Source organism: Stegastes partitus, unplaced genomic scaffold (assembly GCF_000690725.1).
Source record: "Stegastes partitus isolate 25-593 unplaced genomic scaffold, Stegastes_partitus-1.0.2 Scaffold1208, whole genome shotgun sequence".
NCBI lineage: Eukaryota > Metazoa > Chordata > Actinopteri > Pomacentridae > Stegastes > Stegastes partitus.
In genome coordinates this window covers 169,028-183,685 of record NW_007578939.1, presented here as the reverse complement: position 1 = coordinate 183,685, position 14,658 = coordinate 169,028, and the positions used below count along the sequence as shown (strand labels likewise).

The following is a 14,658-nucleotide window of genomic DNA, read 5'->3' as shown; positions in this document are numbered from 1 at the left end:
GATTGACAGTACATGGAGGCAGCTCAGGTACTCACTGATCTAAAAATAGCTCAGAGTTCGAAAGAAAGAAGAAAAGAAAGAAAGTGGAAAAGCAGCAGCCTCTGATCAGTGAACCAACAACGAGCTGATCACTGACTGATGACTGATACAAACATGTTATCACAATAAAAGTCTCAAACCCTCTAGTCCATCTAGTCCGTCTAGTCCACCTAGTCCGTCTAGTCCATCTAGTCCGTCTAGTCCATCTAGTCCATGTAGACCCAGTGTGGCTGTGGTCAGATCAGTCCCTCTGATCTGTGGCTGACTCCAGTGAATCAGTGAAACAGCGTGTGGAGGACATCAGGCCTGTACAGTCGGTGTGATGTGCTGCAGTGCAGTAAACACACCCATCTGCCTGCTGCTGCTGCTGCTGCTTTTTATTATTCAGCTTAGTTTCTACGTAGCCTGAAGTAAAAAGTGAACTGCAAAACACACCAGAAGAAATCAGGTGAGTGTGTAGTGATGGGAGACCGTTCTCACGTGAAAAACAAAACAAGAAAAAAGAATAAAAGAAAGCAAAATAAAAACTAAATAACAGTCGTAGTCATGTGCCTGATACACTCATGATGATGAAACTATAGGTGTGACATCACTCTATCTGTCTTCATAAATATAAATATTTAGTGCTGATATAATAGTTCATGACTGGACTTCATTAGAAACAACTACGAATTACAATCAGTTAGTTATGAAGATAAGAAAGAATCTAAAACACTGTCAGAGTTCTGTGTTATAACTACTGTACATGTTTTCATCTGATAGTTTAGTGAAGTGACACATCAGGATTATATCCTCATGCTGGACTGAGACCATCTCACTGCTGTGAGTCACTACTAGTGTGCAAATATCCTGTTATCATCCACAATGATCCAAACCATCTTCACAAGGATTCATTCTCCGTCTTTATTCTCTTATATTTAGTTCATTGGACATGTTTTGTCACATTTACTTTGTTTAATTACGGTCTGATATCTAATTACTATTCTCTGCTGTCGATCCATTTCAATGTTGTTCTTCAGTCTCGGTCTGGTTCTGTGGAACAGACTGACGGCTACTCACCGGCCGGACCTCCCCGGTGGTGTTGGTGTACTGCCGCGCCAGACCAAAGTCCAGCATGTAGCACTTCCTGTAGGTGGAGGGCAGCCGGCCCATCGCAAAGTTGGACTGCAGAACCACACAGAACACATCCAGTCAGTGCATACGGCACATCTCATCCACATTATCAGTCCAACAGCACAGAAAGCAGATGAAGAGCTTTCCACATGCAACGTGTTTAGGATGAAACTCTCTAACAGCAGAAGCTCAAATAATCCTACACTAACTCCAGTGTTTTTATATCTACAAAAAAGTCCAAAAAGTGTCCGACTCCTTCGCTGCACTCTGCTAACCAAGGAGGTCCAGGCCACCGGTGCTACGGAGCCTTTCAGGTTTTGCTGTTCACTAGATGTTCACTAGAGGCCCTGACTGACAGGGACCTGATGCTAACGAGCTACATGGACCAACATGGTGAAGCAGACAGTCTCACTATGACCTTCCTGCTTCTTCTTCACTCTAATCAGTGTTTATCCTCCAGCTTTTGTTCCAGCTCTGCTTGTTAATATGTTAATATGTATTCAGCACCACGCTCCAGAATCCTCCCAACATCCTCTCCTGCTGCTCGTCGTTATCGCCTCGCTGTGCTGTTTAGAACTAACGCTCACGAGTATGAAGATTAAAGTAAGACCAGGAAGACATGCTGAGCGTTTCCAACATAAAAAAGCAGGAGGACAGTCTCTAAACCAGGGGTGTCCAATCCTGGTCCTGGAGGGCCACAGTCCTGCATGTTTTAGATGTTTCCTTCTTCCAACACACCTGATTCAAATCATCAGGATGGTTATCAGGCTTCTGCAGAGCTTGATGATGAGCTGATCATTTGAATCAGGTGTGTTGGAAGAAGGAAACATCTAAAACATGCAGGACTGTGGCCCTGGAGGACCAGGATTGGACACCCCTGCTCTAAACCACCGCAGATCCAGCTAGTTTAATCAGGTTAGAGCTGAGCTGCTCTCCACCGTCTCCAGATGAGAAGCTGCTTCTGTTCTTGGTTCAACAGGAACATGTTTCCATTCTAGTTATACTGATCTGACATATCAAGAAGGGACTGACTGAACATCGCTGTTCATGACTCCATCAAACCAGTTCTGCTGTCAACTGAACGCATCAGGTGATAACTACATGTAGACAGACGGAACCAGTCTGCTGGAGGCTTCTGGCTGTTAGAGGAGCACAACAATCATTTCAACACTATTGACAGCTCAACATTTCAACTCATAGACATCATTATGACACTTTGCCAGTTCACTGCTTCCATCTGGTTTAAAGTCATGCCTCCTGTTTCTGTTCACTAGTCTGAAAGAAAAGACTGTGTGGAAGCAAAACGGTTCAAAACGATGAACAGAGCATGAAACACTGCTGCTGGCTGGAAAGTGTCTCCCTGCTGGTGCATCAACATACATGTCTGCATCCTGCTCACATGCATGTATACATGTCACAGTCTACATTGAGATCCAGGCGGGTTTTGGTTCTGCCTCGGTGAGATTAAAATGTTGCAGAACCAAAATGCTGATCTGGCCCAGACCAGACTACAATCCTTCTTACATCATGATGAGATTGTGATCCTGCCGCTGTGGTTCAGAAAGTTCTGCTGGCAGGAAGTGTTCATATCAAAGTCTTGAAAAGTTTTCACACCTGGCAAGGTGTTGATGTGACATCATCTCCACACATCACCCTGTGTGAACTCACATTGTGTAATGCTGAAACCATCAGAGGGCCACATTCCAACTCATCTGAAGAGCCGTGATGTTTAACAGTCACACAGGACTGGTACCAGCACTACGGGTACATCAACCGTTTAATTTGGTCTCGCTGAAACCAGTCTTATAATTCTGATTTAATTCAGCTTTTTAATTTCGTGTGGTCAAATTTTGAAGCTGCCTCAGCAGACCTATACTCTCAATTTGTTATCAGGATGATTTCAATTTGGTCTACAATCAACATTTTAATCTCGCCTCGGCAGATTTAAAATTTTAATTTGGACTGTGACGTGTATAAGCACATAAAAAAATTCACAATTAAATTTTTTATATTTTATAGGGTAGTAAATACATCATAAATGCAACTGACTAAACACTATATATGGTTCTCTCATCTTAATATTGACAAATTAATGTTCTGTTATTACCACAGACTGCTAACTGGACAGTGAACTACCCACAGACTTTGGACTGTCATCGTACCGGTTTAATGTCGCGGTGCAGGAAGCCCACTGAGTGGATGGCTTCGATGGACTCCAGGATCTGCTTCCCAAGTCGCAGGGTGGTGCTCATGGTGAAGGTCCCTCTGGGCTGACTCCTCCGCAGGTCGGCCAGGTTACGACCCTGCAGCAGCACACGGTCATTTAGTGATAATAAGGACAAACTGATCCAGGCTGTGGTGGCACAGAAGCATTTTAATTTGTTCAGCTTTTTGCAAACCAATAATAACAACGAGGAGATCTCCAGCTTCTCCTAGAACATGTGTGTCGAGCTCCGTTTGGGGAAAATGAAATGCTGACATCAGCATCCCTTCATCTACATGCCATTTACAGTTTGCACCAGATTGTTGGTTGTTAAATGCAAACCATGAACAAACCAGACGTTTTGCATCCCTCTAGCAGAATGCTACTGAGGTGCAGCCAGACCATTCTGCAGCTCTGAAACAACTGCTGAGACTGGTCAGGGTATGCAAGGCTCGATGCCAAGTGTCCCCTGATGTCGGACTGCAGTGCTGTTGGTCTGAGTACCGAACCTGTGATGCATCAAGCTGTGGCTCATTGCAATGTTACACATCTGACACACGATCAAATGTTGGACTGACATTTTGACTAGATCATATAGTCATCCTGCAACTCTAATTTACAAAGAGAAAATCTCAATAGTGCCATCTAAGTGTTTCTGTCCATATGGTCTGTCATGAGACAGACTGAGTCAACAGCCAATGAAGCCATTCTGTAAATAAAAGGAGCTGGTCCCGTGCGTCTTTGCCAACGTTTCATCAGAGCTGAAGCTGCTGAATGCAAAGGAAATAATCTGCCGTTGTTGTGTCTGTCTACACACCACTACATCGGTATCCTTCACAATAAAAGCATCACATTTAGACTCACCTGAAGCTGCATGACCACGTAGTTGAATTTGTCATTCCTCCCACAGCCAATAAACTTACAGACATGGTTTTTACCTGGAAAAGAAAAAGTAAGAAAAGGAGGTTAAATGAAAGCTGCAAGCAGCGTTGGACGGGCCCTCGCACTTATATTGCACTTTTATTTGTTTCTCATTCACCCATTCACACACGTTCATACACCAGTGGCGACAGAGCTGCCATGCAAGCTGCTGCCTGCCATTGGAGCAACTTCAGGTTCAGAGTCTTGCCCAAGGACACTTGGACTGTGGAGGGGATGGAACCACCAACCTTGTGATGGGAGGACAACCTGCTCTACCACCCGAGCCACAACCGCCCTTCGTGTGTCGGACGCGGTTCACGTCGCGGTTGTGGCAGAAATGCGCTTTGGTCAAAGTGACGGACACCTAAACGCAACCCGAAGCACATCTGAGGTTAATACAGTCAGCTGGTTAGTAATAACAGATACAAGTGTAAAACGTGTCCTTTCCCGTTGCCAGGGGGTGGATGTCATGGCTGACACGTCTCTTCAGTGTCGCGTGGGCATCGGGTACAGGGCCTGTGGAGGGGCAGACTGGGGTGGTGGTTCCCATTTTCAAAAAGGGGGACCGGAGAGTGTGCTCCATCTACTGGGGTGTCACACTTCTCAGCCTCCCCGGGAAAGTCTACTCTAGGGTGCTGGAAAGGAGGCTCTGACCAGTTGTCGGATTCAGGAGGAGCAATGCGGATTCCGTCCTGGTCGTGGAACAGTGGACCAGCTCTTTACCCTTGAGGAGGGCATTTGGAGTTCGACCTGCCAGTCCACATGTGCTTTGTGGATCTGGAGAAGGCCTATGACCGTGTTCCCCGAGGGACTCTGTGGGGGACACTGAGGGAGTACGGGGTACCAGACTCGCTGCTACGAGCCACACGGTCCCTGTACAACCAAAGTGCAAGCTGCAGCCGCATTCTCAGCAATAAGTCGGACCTGTTCCCAGTGGGTGTTGGACTCCGCCAGGGCTGCACCTTGTCCCCGATCCTGTTTGTGGTCTTCAAGGACAGGATCTCAAGGTGCAGCCAGGGTGAGGAGGGGGTCCGGTTTGGGGACCTCAGGGTCGCGTCTCTGCTTTTTGAGAACTACATGATACTGCTGGTTTCATCAGACCGGGACCTTCAGCACGCACTGGAGCGGTTTGCAGCCGAGTGCAAAGCAGCAGGGAATCTATCTCTGGGCTGGCCTGGGAACGCCTGGGAACGCCTGGGAACGCCTGGAAAGCGTCGCTGGGGGAGGAAAGTCTGGAAGGACCTGCTCCGCCTGCTGCCTCCGCAACCCGACCCTGGATAAGCACAAGAAAATGGATGGATGGACAAACTACAGGATGTGCTGATTAAAAGTTATTAAAACGCTCCGCAAAAGTCTGACGAGGTCAAAATGGCGGCCTGTAGAACACGCCATAAATGGGACGTGCTGTGTAACTGGCCTGTATGTGCTCCAATCTGCCTGAAACTTTACAAGCGTGTTTCGAATCCGAGTGCGTTGCCACTACAGCCTGACACACACGCCGCCTCGGCTCGCCATTAAACAGGAAGTGGCGTATAACCAGGCCGCACATGCTCTGATCTGCCTGAAACCTGACACGTCGGATCGGAGTCCCGCCCAGAGCACGTTTCTGCCAAACCTCAACGTGTGCGAAAGCCGACAATCGTACGGCGAGGACACGACCAACGCTGCTTGCAGCTTTCGTTATTATTATTACTTTTTAAATCATTCTTCTAAACTTTTTACAGCAACTGTTGCTGCAACAGAGCAGCTCTGTTCAGGCAAACTACCCTGAAAATAAAAGGCAAATGAAATAAAATGCTGCCGCTGTGATATAGTTCTTGTTCAAAAGGGATGTTGTGGCAGAACGTGACAGAATCCGTTAGAGTTTTACCACACGAACAACTAGGAATGCATCTTTGTATTATACATATCAGTAAAATAATCAAAGCTGTTGGGGTTCAGTTTTTAGTTCACAATAAATCTACATATGCCACAACGGCACTACTGACCAGCATGATGGAACAGAGCACTGGGAATGAACATTCCCCTTTCAGTGGGACGTCACGTGTGCTGAAAACCTTCTCCTGTGAACGCCATGTGGAGGAGGTGACGGAGTGACTGCTGGCCCGTAAGCGGTCCATCAGTCAGCTGATGGTGGTCATCAGCTGGAAAGCAGAGATGCTGTGACTCAGAGGAAGCTGCTCTGATCACGGTTAAAGCGAGCGATCACATGCCGCCCTGACACGAGCACGTGACGCCATCGCTGCTTCAGTTCAGCTGTGACATAATCCTGTTACACAATCGTCATGACTGTTCATCTTTAGCATGAAACTCAATATGTGACAGTCTGATTTTGTTCCTGAGCCTCCTGTAACATCTGAAACCAGACCAGACCGCATTAGTTAGGTTGGTGCTGGTATGAAACGGGCCTAGTTAACAACAGGAAAAGCAAACGGGTTAAACAGAATGTGTGTTCAAGAACCAGATGGTTGTAATCCAGCCGCCTTCTACTGCAGCGCTCTCTGACCATGAGCTGGATGAAGCTACACAGAAACTCTGTTAGTTCTCCAAACAGAGCCACAGAGCAGCAAGAACTTTTACTACAGCACCCACAAATCCTGTAAACTGTAAAGAGTTGAATTACAAAGAAAGAAGCTCCTTTGGAACAGCCTGCACATTCACCACTTTGTATTAAAGCTGTTGTATTCAAGCACCTGTTTCTTTAAATGTAGGTCAGGACAACAAGCGATATGGCAGGTTGTGTTGTTCACCTGCATGCTTTGAGCTTCTTACTGCAAATGTATGTCACATCTCAGGGAGCTGGTCGCTTATGGGCAGTGTGTCTGTCACATGTCTGTATTCATAGACCTCCAGTTGTTCATGTCAGTGAGGTTCTAAGTGACCGTTTCTTCGTTGTAAAGCAGAGCTCCAGCTCAGTAGCATCAGCATGAGCATGCTAACGTGACGTGGTGTTGACATTAATGCCAACATGGAAGCCTCACGGCTTCGCCCCTGAGCTGATCTCAGGGTGGCTTCTCTCCCTGTACGCTTAGCTCTTATTACAGTCGTCATGAGCCATGCACGCCGAATCCTGTTTCTTCAGAACCAGCCTTTATATGAAGTTAAAACGTGCATCTCACCACAGAGACGTGTGTTTATGATGTGTTGGGGAGTGTGACGGAGCGACGCCGTCACTAGCGGGCCGGTATGCTGATGTAGCACACACACACACGACACACACATACGCACACCCATTTACAAACTTTACAATAAGCTGCACTCGCACATCATCCTAGTTCACTCCCTTCCGGTAGCATCGTGACCAAGGGTGCACACTTGCAGCGATACTCTCTCTCTCTCTTGTCCATACCCGCACACACACACTCACACACACTCGCACTCACCTGGAATGCGCCAACATGGTGACGGGCAAACCCGGGGCATACCACCAGCCGGCTGAAATGGTATGGGCCCACGCGGTTTGCCAGTCACATGACTTGCACTATTTCATTATTTTCTCTTTAAAGGTTATTCCTGGGATTAACGATGGGGTATTGTGGGAGACCCTAGCCCTGTCCCCTGGCTAATCATTTTGTGTTGCCCATAGCAGGGGTGAACTGGGGTGAAACTGTTAGAATAGGAAACCATGTTCATGTAATTTTTGTATTATTGCCGGTCAAAGGCTCCGCCCAGTGGGAGGGGCTTGGCCTTTAAACCGAGGGCTCTGGGCCTGACTGAGGGGTGGGAGTAGCTGGAGTTTGGCGGTATTGGTAGTGTTGGTCGGTGAATTTTTGAGAGCTAGCGTTAAAGGAGAACTTGTGTGTACATAGTTTTTCTTTTCTTTCTTTTGCACTTTGTAAATATTCTGTTTCACTGCTGCACTTTGGAGAGGCTTGAAAATAAAGTTAAGCACCACAGCTGACGACTACGCCATTGTTTTTCTCCCAGTTTGGGAAAGTTGTTGGGTGAACACCGCGACAAGGAGACTGAGTCCAAACAGGTACCATCAGAACCATGAGCGACGAAGCAAACTGAACCAATGTGTACACAGACAGTAGTCTGCTGGCCGAGGACATCAGAGAGGAGGTGATTGACCTGAGAGCCTGGATATGTGTGCTCTAAGGCTGGACAGGAACATCTATCACTGAGGACATCATGTGGAGTCCGTGAAATGCTGAACAGCGTGCTGACAACTCTCACCCTGCAGCTTCTTCAGCACCGCCACCTCCATCTTCAGCACCTGTTTGGGCTGTTGGGCCGACTCCACCTTCAGCGCCACGTTCTCCCGCGTCAGCAGGTCCAAGGCCTCGTAGATCTCCCCGAACCCACCACCGCCAATCTTCTTCAGCTGGGACACAAGGAGCAGGACAGAGAGACCTTAGTTATCATCCAGAGTTTTCTCTGGACGCTACGAGAGCGTCATCACAGCAACACCAACAACACACTCACCTCAACAACAAGTCAGCTCATCTGTATACATGCAGCTGCAAAAATGTTCTGTAATTACTCTTCATTGTTCTCCTTTATTCTGCTGAACCAACCATCTTCTCATCTCTGGACACTTCTTCTCTCCTGCTTCACTGTCCCTACTCTTTGCTGCCTTTTCTTTTTTCCTGTTTGTTTTCTTTCACTCCTGCAGTCACAGAATTCATCCATCATGTAAACATCACCGGCTTCAAGCAGCCGACACTAACAGAGGCGTCACTTCTCCTCCTCGTTCTTCCTGCATCCTTTGGATTCTTTATTTGTCCCTTATTCTTATACTGCTCAAGCTTTCTCCTTTATGTCATCTCCTCTCTTTTCGTAGATGGCGCGCTGGACCTCGGTGTTTTACTGGAGTCAGTACATTGATCAGTGAAGTGCAAACAGCCTGCAGGCCCCACGCTGCGTGCTGATTGGCTGAGGCAGCAGCTGCATTACGTAACCTCTGAAGGACACCACAGCAGTACTCAGATATGCTCTGAAGTACTGTTGACGTGAGTCTATGACTGCTTTCCACCTTCAGTGTTTGTGTTCATTTAAAGCTGAAGCAGACAGTAAAACACGTATGGGTGCACTCCTCCTGCAGCTCCTCCTGCTGGTTTAAGCGCCTCCCATCAGAGAAGCTGCAAACATCGGGGAGGTTTCCCGACTCACCACTTTCCATCGGTCCTTGACCATGCAGTTTGACGGTAGGATGTCGGCCTGCTCGGACGTCCCGTTCATGTTGGCGTTGTCCTGGAGGCCGGGGACTAGGCACTGCATCTGCCAGCTAGACAGAACACGAGCAGCTCCCAGCTTAAAAGAGCCATTTATCTGCGAGGAGGGGAAGGAGAGAAGGAAAGGAAGTAAGAAAGGAGGGAGTAAAAGCAAGACAGAAGAGTTAGTGCATGATGAGGACTGTGGTGGTGCTCCCAGTCCTAACAACAGGCATTAGGTACGGCTGGCTGCCATTAGAAGCCATTCTTCAGCTGGATCAGGCTACAGGCCGGGGGGGTGGGTTGCAGTTGGGGTTGAGGTGGGGGAGAGTGATGGTATTTGCAGTAACTGGAGCAAATATCATGTCTGCAGCTCCTGACTGCAGCTGCAGGTTTGTTGCTGCGACGGCTCGGCAGCCATCGAACGGAGCGGACCGCCGGAGGTCAGAACAGGCTGGATTCAATCAACCATCTGGACTAACAACCAGGGACACGGCACAGCAACACAATGCAGACGCAAACCAGAAGAGACTATTCCACAAACTGGGTTGAAGACTGAAGCTTAGGGGAGATTTTCTACCATTCTGAGGAACGGACCTCTTCCCTTTCCTGCCGTGAGTCACATATTCTCCAGTCAAGCCCTTTGGCTGAGTTGAGAATCAGGACTGGAAACAGGGGGAACCGGGCCGCCGTACTCCGCCCCAAGGTCACAAAATCCACCTACAAACATCTCCTGCTTGGTCTCCAATGACATGTGATATCTTTTTGTTTAATCCAAGCATGTCGGTGCCGTGCTTGGGTTCTGCCCCCGTCACAAACCATTCTGTAAAATTACACTTTTCTGTTTTTGTACTGATCGAATAAACAACATAGAACTTGGTGAGTTTGAGTTTTGGATTATTTGACCTTTACAGGGAGCCGGGCTCATAGTTGCCCCAGTTTCCAGTCTTGAAGTTCTGATAACGAAGCTCCACAGTGACTCGACAGACATGAGAGTGGCGTCTGAAAACCTGAGTCTCAGCTGGAGGATTTCTCAAAATGTTCAACTTACTGAACACTAAAAGTCAACATGAAACATACAGATAAAGAAGTGCTGATGCTGACCAGGGCTGGGTGTCCAGCTTCAACAGCATCCTCCTGAAAACTACAGCACTGAAAGCTGCTCTCAGATTTCTGAACAATTTCCAAATATGCAGGTGGGGTTTGGCTAAAAACACAACAGAGGAGAGTTGTGGTGCTGGACCAGCAGGAGATACCCAGCCCTTCCAGTGGAACAAAAGTTAGTGCTGATGGTTCTTCCTGACGGGGGCGCCAGAGTCATTTCAAATGCAATGACAAATAACTTGATTTGTTATTTGGTCCAAAGGCTTGTTTGGTCAAAGAAACCAGCCGTGACGTTAAACTTGGGATCTTGAACTAGGCCTGGCAGGTGGCGTGCACTCCCAAGTTGAGCACAGCTCCCAACAACCTCTGTGGACCAAGACGTTAGATCAAGTGTCTGACAATGAGCTGGATGAGTCTGGGTTAGAACCTGCTTTCTGACAGTTAGAGGAGCTTGTTGGGGACAAACAGCCTGGGAGTGGACTCACATCTGAACACATCTGTTCTGTTGAGCTCAGTGTCACAGTGGTGCTGCTGAACTCACATCAACTGCTTCAATCTGAAAAGCTTTTTTTACGGTGGCCATTTTTGGATCATTGCAAACACTCCTGCAAATAACTGGTTGGAACTGGGTTAAAAGTTGTATTTGCAAGGGAACAGAGCACTGGAAGAACTAATCAGTCTACACAAGCATAACCACTGTTCATTAGCACTAGCTGGTGGAGGACATGGTCGGCCTGGTAAGCACTGAAACGCTCACATCAGCAGGTCTGAGCATCCCTGTCTAACACTAAGCCATCACCTCAGCGCTCTGCGGTCGACCAACCTGAGCTGCTGGTACTCTGCTCTGATGCAACACATCTGCCATGAATGGTTATCAGCTGTCAGTGGGTTTGTGGGGAAAACTTGAAGTTCAAAGTGATGCATGTCAGTCCCCAAACCATGCTGTTCTGCATGCAATGCCACGGGCCGTCATCAGTGCATGCAGAGCTCGGGCGGACTGCAGATAATATGGAGTGTCCGCTGTTTCCAGTCAGACCAGCTCTGATGGAGGACTGGACGGACTGGGAAGGAGGGGAGGAGGCTTCTCTGCATCTGCAGTGTTACACTTGTGTTTACCAGCTGCAGCAGCATCAGCAGCTGGGAGTCGCTGTAACACTGGAGACGTAGCGAAGCCTGCTGCAGGCCTCAACGCGCTGCTGAGCCGCCATCACTGCAGGAGGCGGGACCACACGGTTCCTGGAACACAGCGCCAGAGCGTGACACGACAGCCACCACAGAGAAGAACCACGACCATCATGTCATACAATAAAGGCACATAGTCGAGAAACATAAACCTCTGTAACGTCTGAGCAAAAGCAGTAAATGCCAGTTATAGGCTGAAGCATAATATGAACCAGTGAGGCGTGTAGTTGGATAAGGGCGGGTGGCAGGAGGTTCAGTAGGCTCTGCTCTAGTGTTTAGCTACTATAAAGTACACTACACAGGATTATAAACGATGTTCTACATGGATACAGCAGCGTACAGTTGAGTTCATGTAACAGATGATATGCTACAGGCTCACATAGTATAATCTATATCCACACAGTGCAGAGTTCAATGTACAGATAGTACTACAGTACACGTAGTACTACACTGTAACATCTTCTAGTACAGGTCAGAACGGTAAACTAGTGTGTACTACGGTAACTGTAAAGAGAACAAAATACAAACTACATGGTACATTCAGTATTACATACAACGTAGAGCTAAGTGCACCACAGCAGTGACTGTGGTGTTCTGAGGCCGTGACAGGGTGGTACCAGAGCCTACAGCAGGGCTTCATGTTCTGGTCCAGTTGGATTAGGATTCATGTTTTTGGTCAGTAAGGGTTCACGTAGCGCTGTATTATAATAAACTAAATCCTCCTACAGTACGTGGTACCATGCAGTATTCCTATATTGTTGTATGACACTGTACTAGCTGTGTGTTATTCCTGTTGTGATACTGCAGGTAACACCTGTGCAGGTAATCAGTGCTGTGGTGTGCAGACAGAAGCTGTGTGGTCCAGCAGCAGCAGCAGCAGCAGCAGCAGCAGCAGCGCGTTCTGCTGCGTTAAAGCGTCTCAGCAGCACATCAGAGTGAAACTCTCACTACAGTCAAACCTCCGTCTGGTCTTCTTCTTCTCTTCTTCACCTACAAGTCTACTAATCTGACTCTGGGTGGGGGGGAGGGGGGAGGGGTGCTCGGCCAGAAGCTGGGTTTGCATCATTCCAGTTTTGATCTGATGAAGTCAGTCAGAGCTCACCATAGTTCTGAGCTCCCGGAAAACCTGACGGCTTACAACAAATCCTGAGCGGGACAAAACCCTTCCTGTTCCTGTGTTAGCCTACAAAGCCAGAACAGAGGGCACAGTTAACCAGCTGGAGGAGGAGGAGGACACTGTCCAGCGTCACGGGGCGGAGCATGAGGGGCGGGCCTTCAGACACCAGGTAACACCTTCACCTCCTCAGGTAGCAAACACAGTCATGTTCATGGAGCAAACCTGTGGGTCGGATTCACCAGAACACTGTGAGCTCTCTGAAGACAATGTCGCTGCTCAGAATCTGGCTTTAAGATCTGCTGACTGTCGTACAGCGTTTGGTTCTGTGACGTGTACTGATGGTTAACAAGCTGCTGTCGGACAGCAGGTACAGGTTGTTCCTCAGAAGCTGGAGAATGTCACACTGTCAACATAAAAGGTATTTTTCCAGCTTAGCTTTAACTCCACTTGGAAACAGCAGAGGGACAATGAACTTCAGCCACTGCTGATAGAATTATTCATCCTCCACAGATGTTTAGGCTGAACAGCCGATAGTGACGTACCTCCACCTGCTGTGGTTGTCAGGCTGCTGCTGCAGCACTGGACAGCGACATCTGACCATCCAGAAATAAAACTACCAACAGTGTCGCTGTGACCGAAGTGGGTTGTATAAGATCTTCCAAACAGGAAGGGATTGTAAGATCCTCTATGACGAGTCAGAATCACAGTGCAGATGTCCAAAAGTGGAATTAAAGCATCCAAACATCGCCCCAAAGTTCATTTTTATTGTCCAGCACTTAAATGCCCTAACATTCACCCCCTTTATACAAAAAAAGACTAAAAACTTGCAAACATTTTGTTCACTGGGCTCTGAAGGCGAAGATATGATCCGACTGTAGACGACAGACAAGTGGAGAAGCTGCCGCTGGCTGTGTTCGTACTCTGATTCAAAGTAGGAGCTGCTGCTGCTGTTAGTATCTGAAAATGCTGAATACTGTTTGAGTCTGGAGGCTTTGTGCTTTTAAACGTGTAGTTCGTCAAATGTGCTTCATAATGGCCTGATTAAACTGGCAGATGAGCTAGCATAGCTGGCCAGCTAGCAACACGCTAACGCTAACCGGTCACAGCGGCTGCAGTGGGCCTCCAGCCGGCGCTTCTGTTTTCAGTTCATCGCTTCACTCAATAAAAAGGACAAAACGCAAACGTGCTCGCTAACTGGCGGTTAGCAGTTAGCTCAGGTTCTAATGGGCCTAAACATGACAGGGTTGACTTAAAGCTGTGTGCCTGTGCTCTAGCTGTACAGGGCGACACTCGGCTATGAGGCCGCGGTAGCTGCCTCCATATTGGCCTCCATTCCCCCAGAGGTCACCAGGAGACATTAAACTCATGTCACAGTTCACTGATGTTGAACTCAAGGCCAAAAATGCTCCTTGAAGCAGATCCACAGATGGCAGCAGTTCCACTCGCATTCCTTCAGACTCAGCTCCAGAGCGTGATCATCCCACGTTCTCTATAACTTCTGCTCCCATCACTCTGAGCAGGAGGCTAACCGTTTGGACACGTGGGTCTTTTAAACTGAGCTAGAAGTGTTCTGGTGAATCAGACATCAGGCGGAACAGGACAGTAATGACCACACAACAGGTTCAGGTTCATCATCTCAGTGCAGACGCTGCCACCAAACAGCAGCTCAGCGTTTCTGCTGCTGCACGAGCTGGACGTCGTCCTGGAGTCAGACGAAGGAACCCTGAAGGTCCACGTTGGACAGAGTGTCAGACGCCAGGAGGCAAAGGTGTTAGTTTGACACAGCTGGAACACATCATAGCTTAGTGTGTGTGTGTGTGTGT

The 14,658-nt window shown here is 48.0% G+C and overlaps 1 protein-coding gene across 1 annotated transcript in view; it reads right to left on the bottom strand.

The window, feature by feature from the left end:
- Positions 1–14,658, bottom strand: part of ttbk1a (tau tubulin kinase 1a) — a 45,152-nt gene that overhangs the window by 27,402 nt on the left and 3,092 nt on the right. Inside the window, exons 2-7 of the mRNA XM_008297315.1 lie at positions 12,821–12,901; positions 9,392–9,550; positions 8,456–8,603; positions 4,220–4,293; positions 3,315–3,455; positions 1,099–1,203 (exon numbers count right to left, since the gene is read on the bottom strand). Coding sequence (XP_008295537.1) covers positions 1,099–1,203; positions 3,315–3,455; positions 4,220–4,293; positions 8,456–8,603; positions 9,392–9,550; positions 12,821–12,823 — 630 coding nt within the window. The 5' untranslated portion in view covers positions 12,824–12,901. The remainder of the gene's footprint in view (positions 1–1,098; positions 1,204–3,314; positions 3,456–4,219; positions 4,294–8,455; positions 8,604–9,391; positions 9,551–12,820; positions 12,902–14,658) is intronic.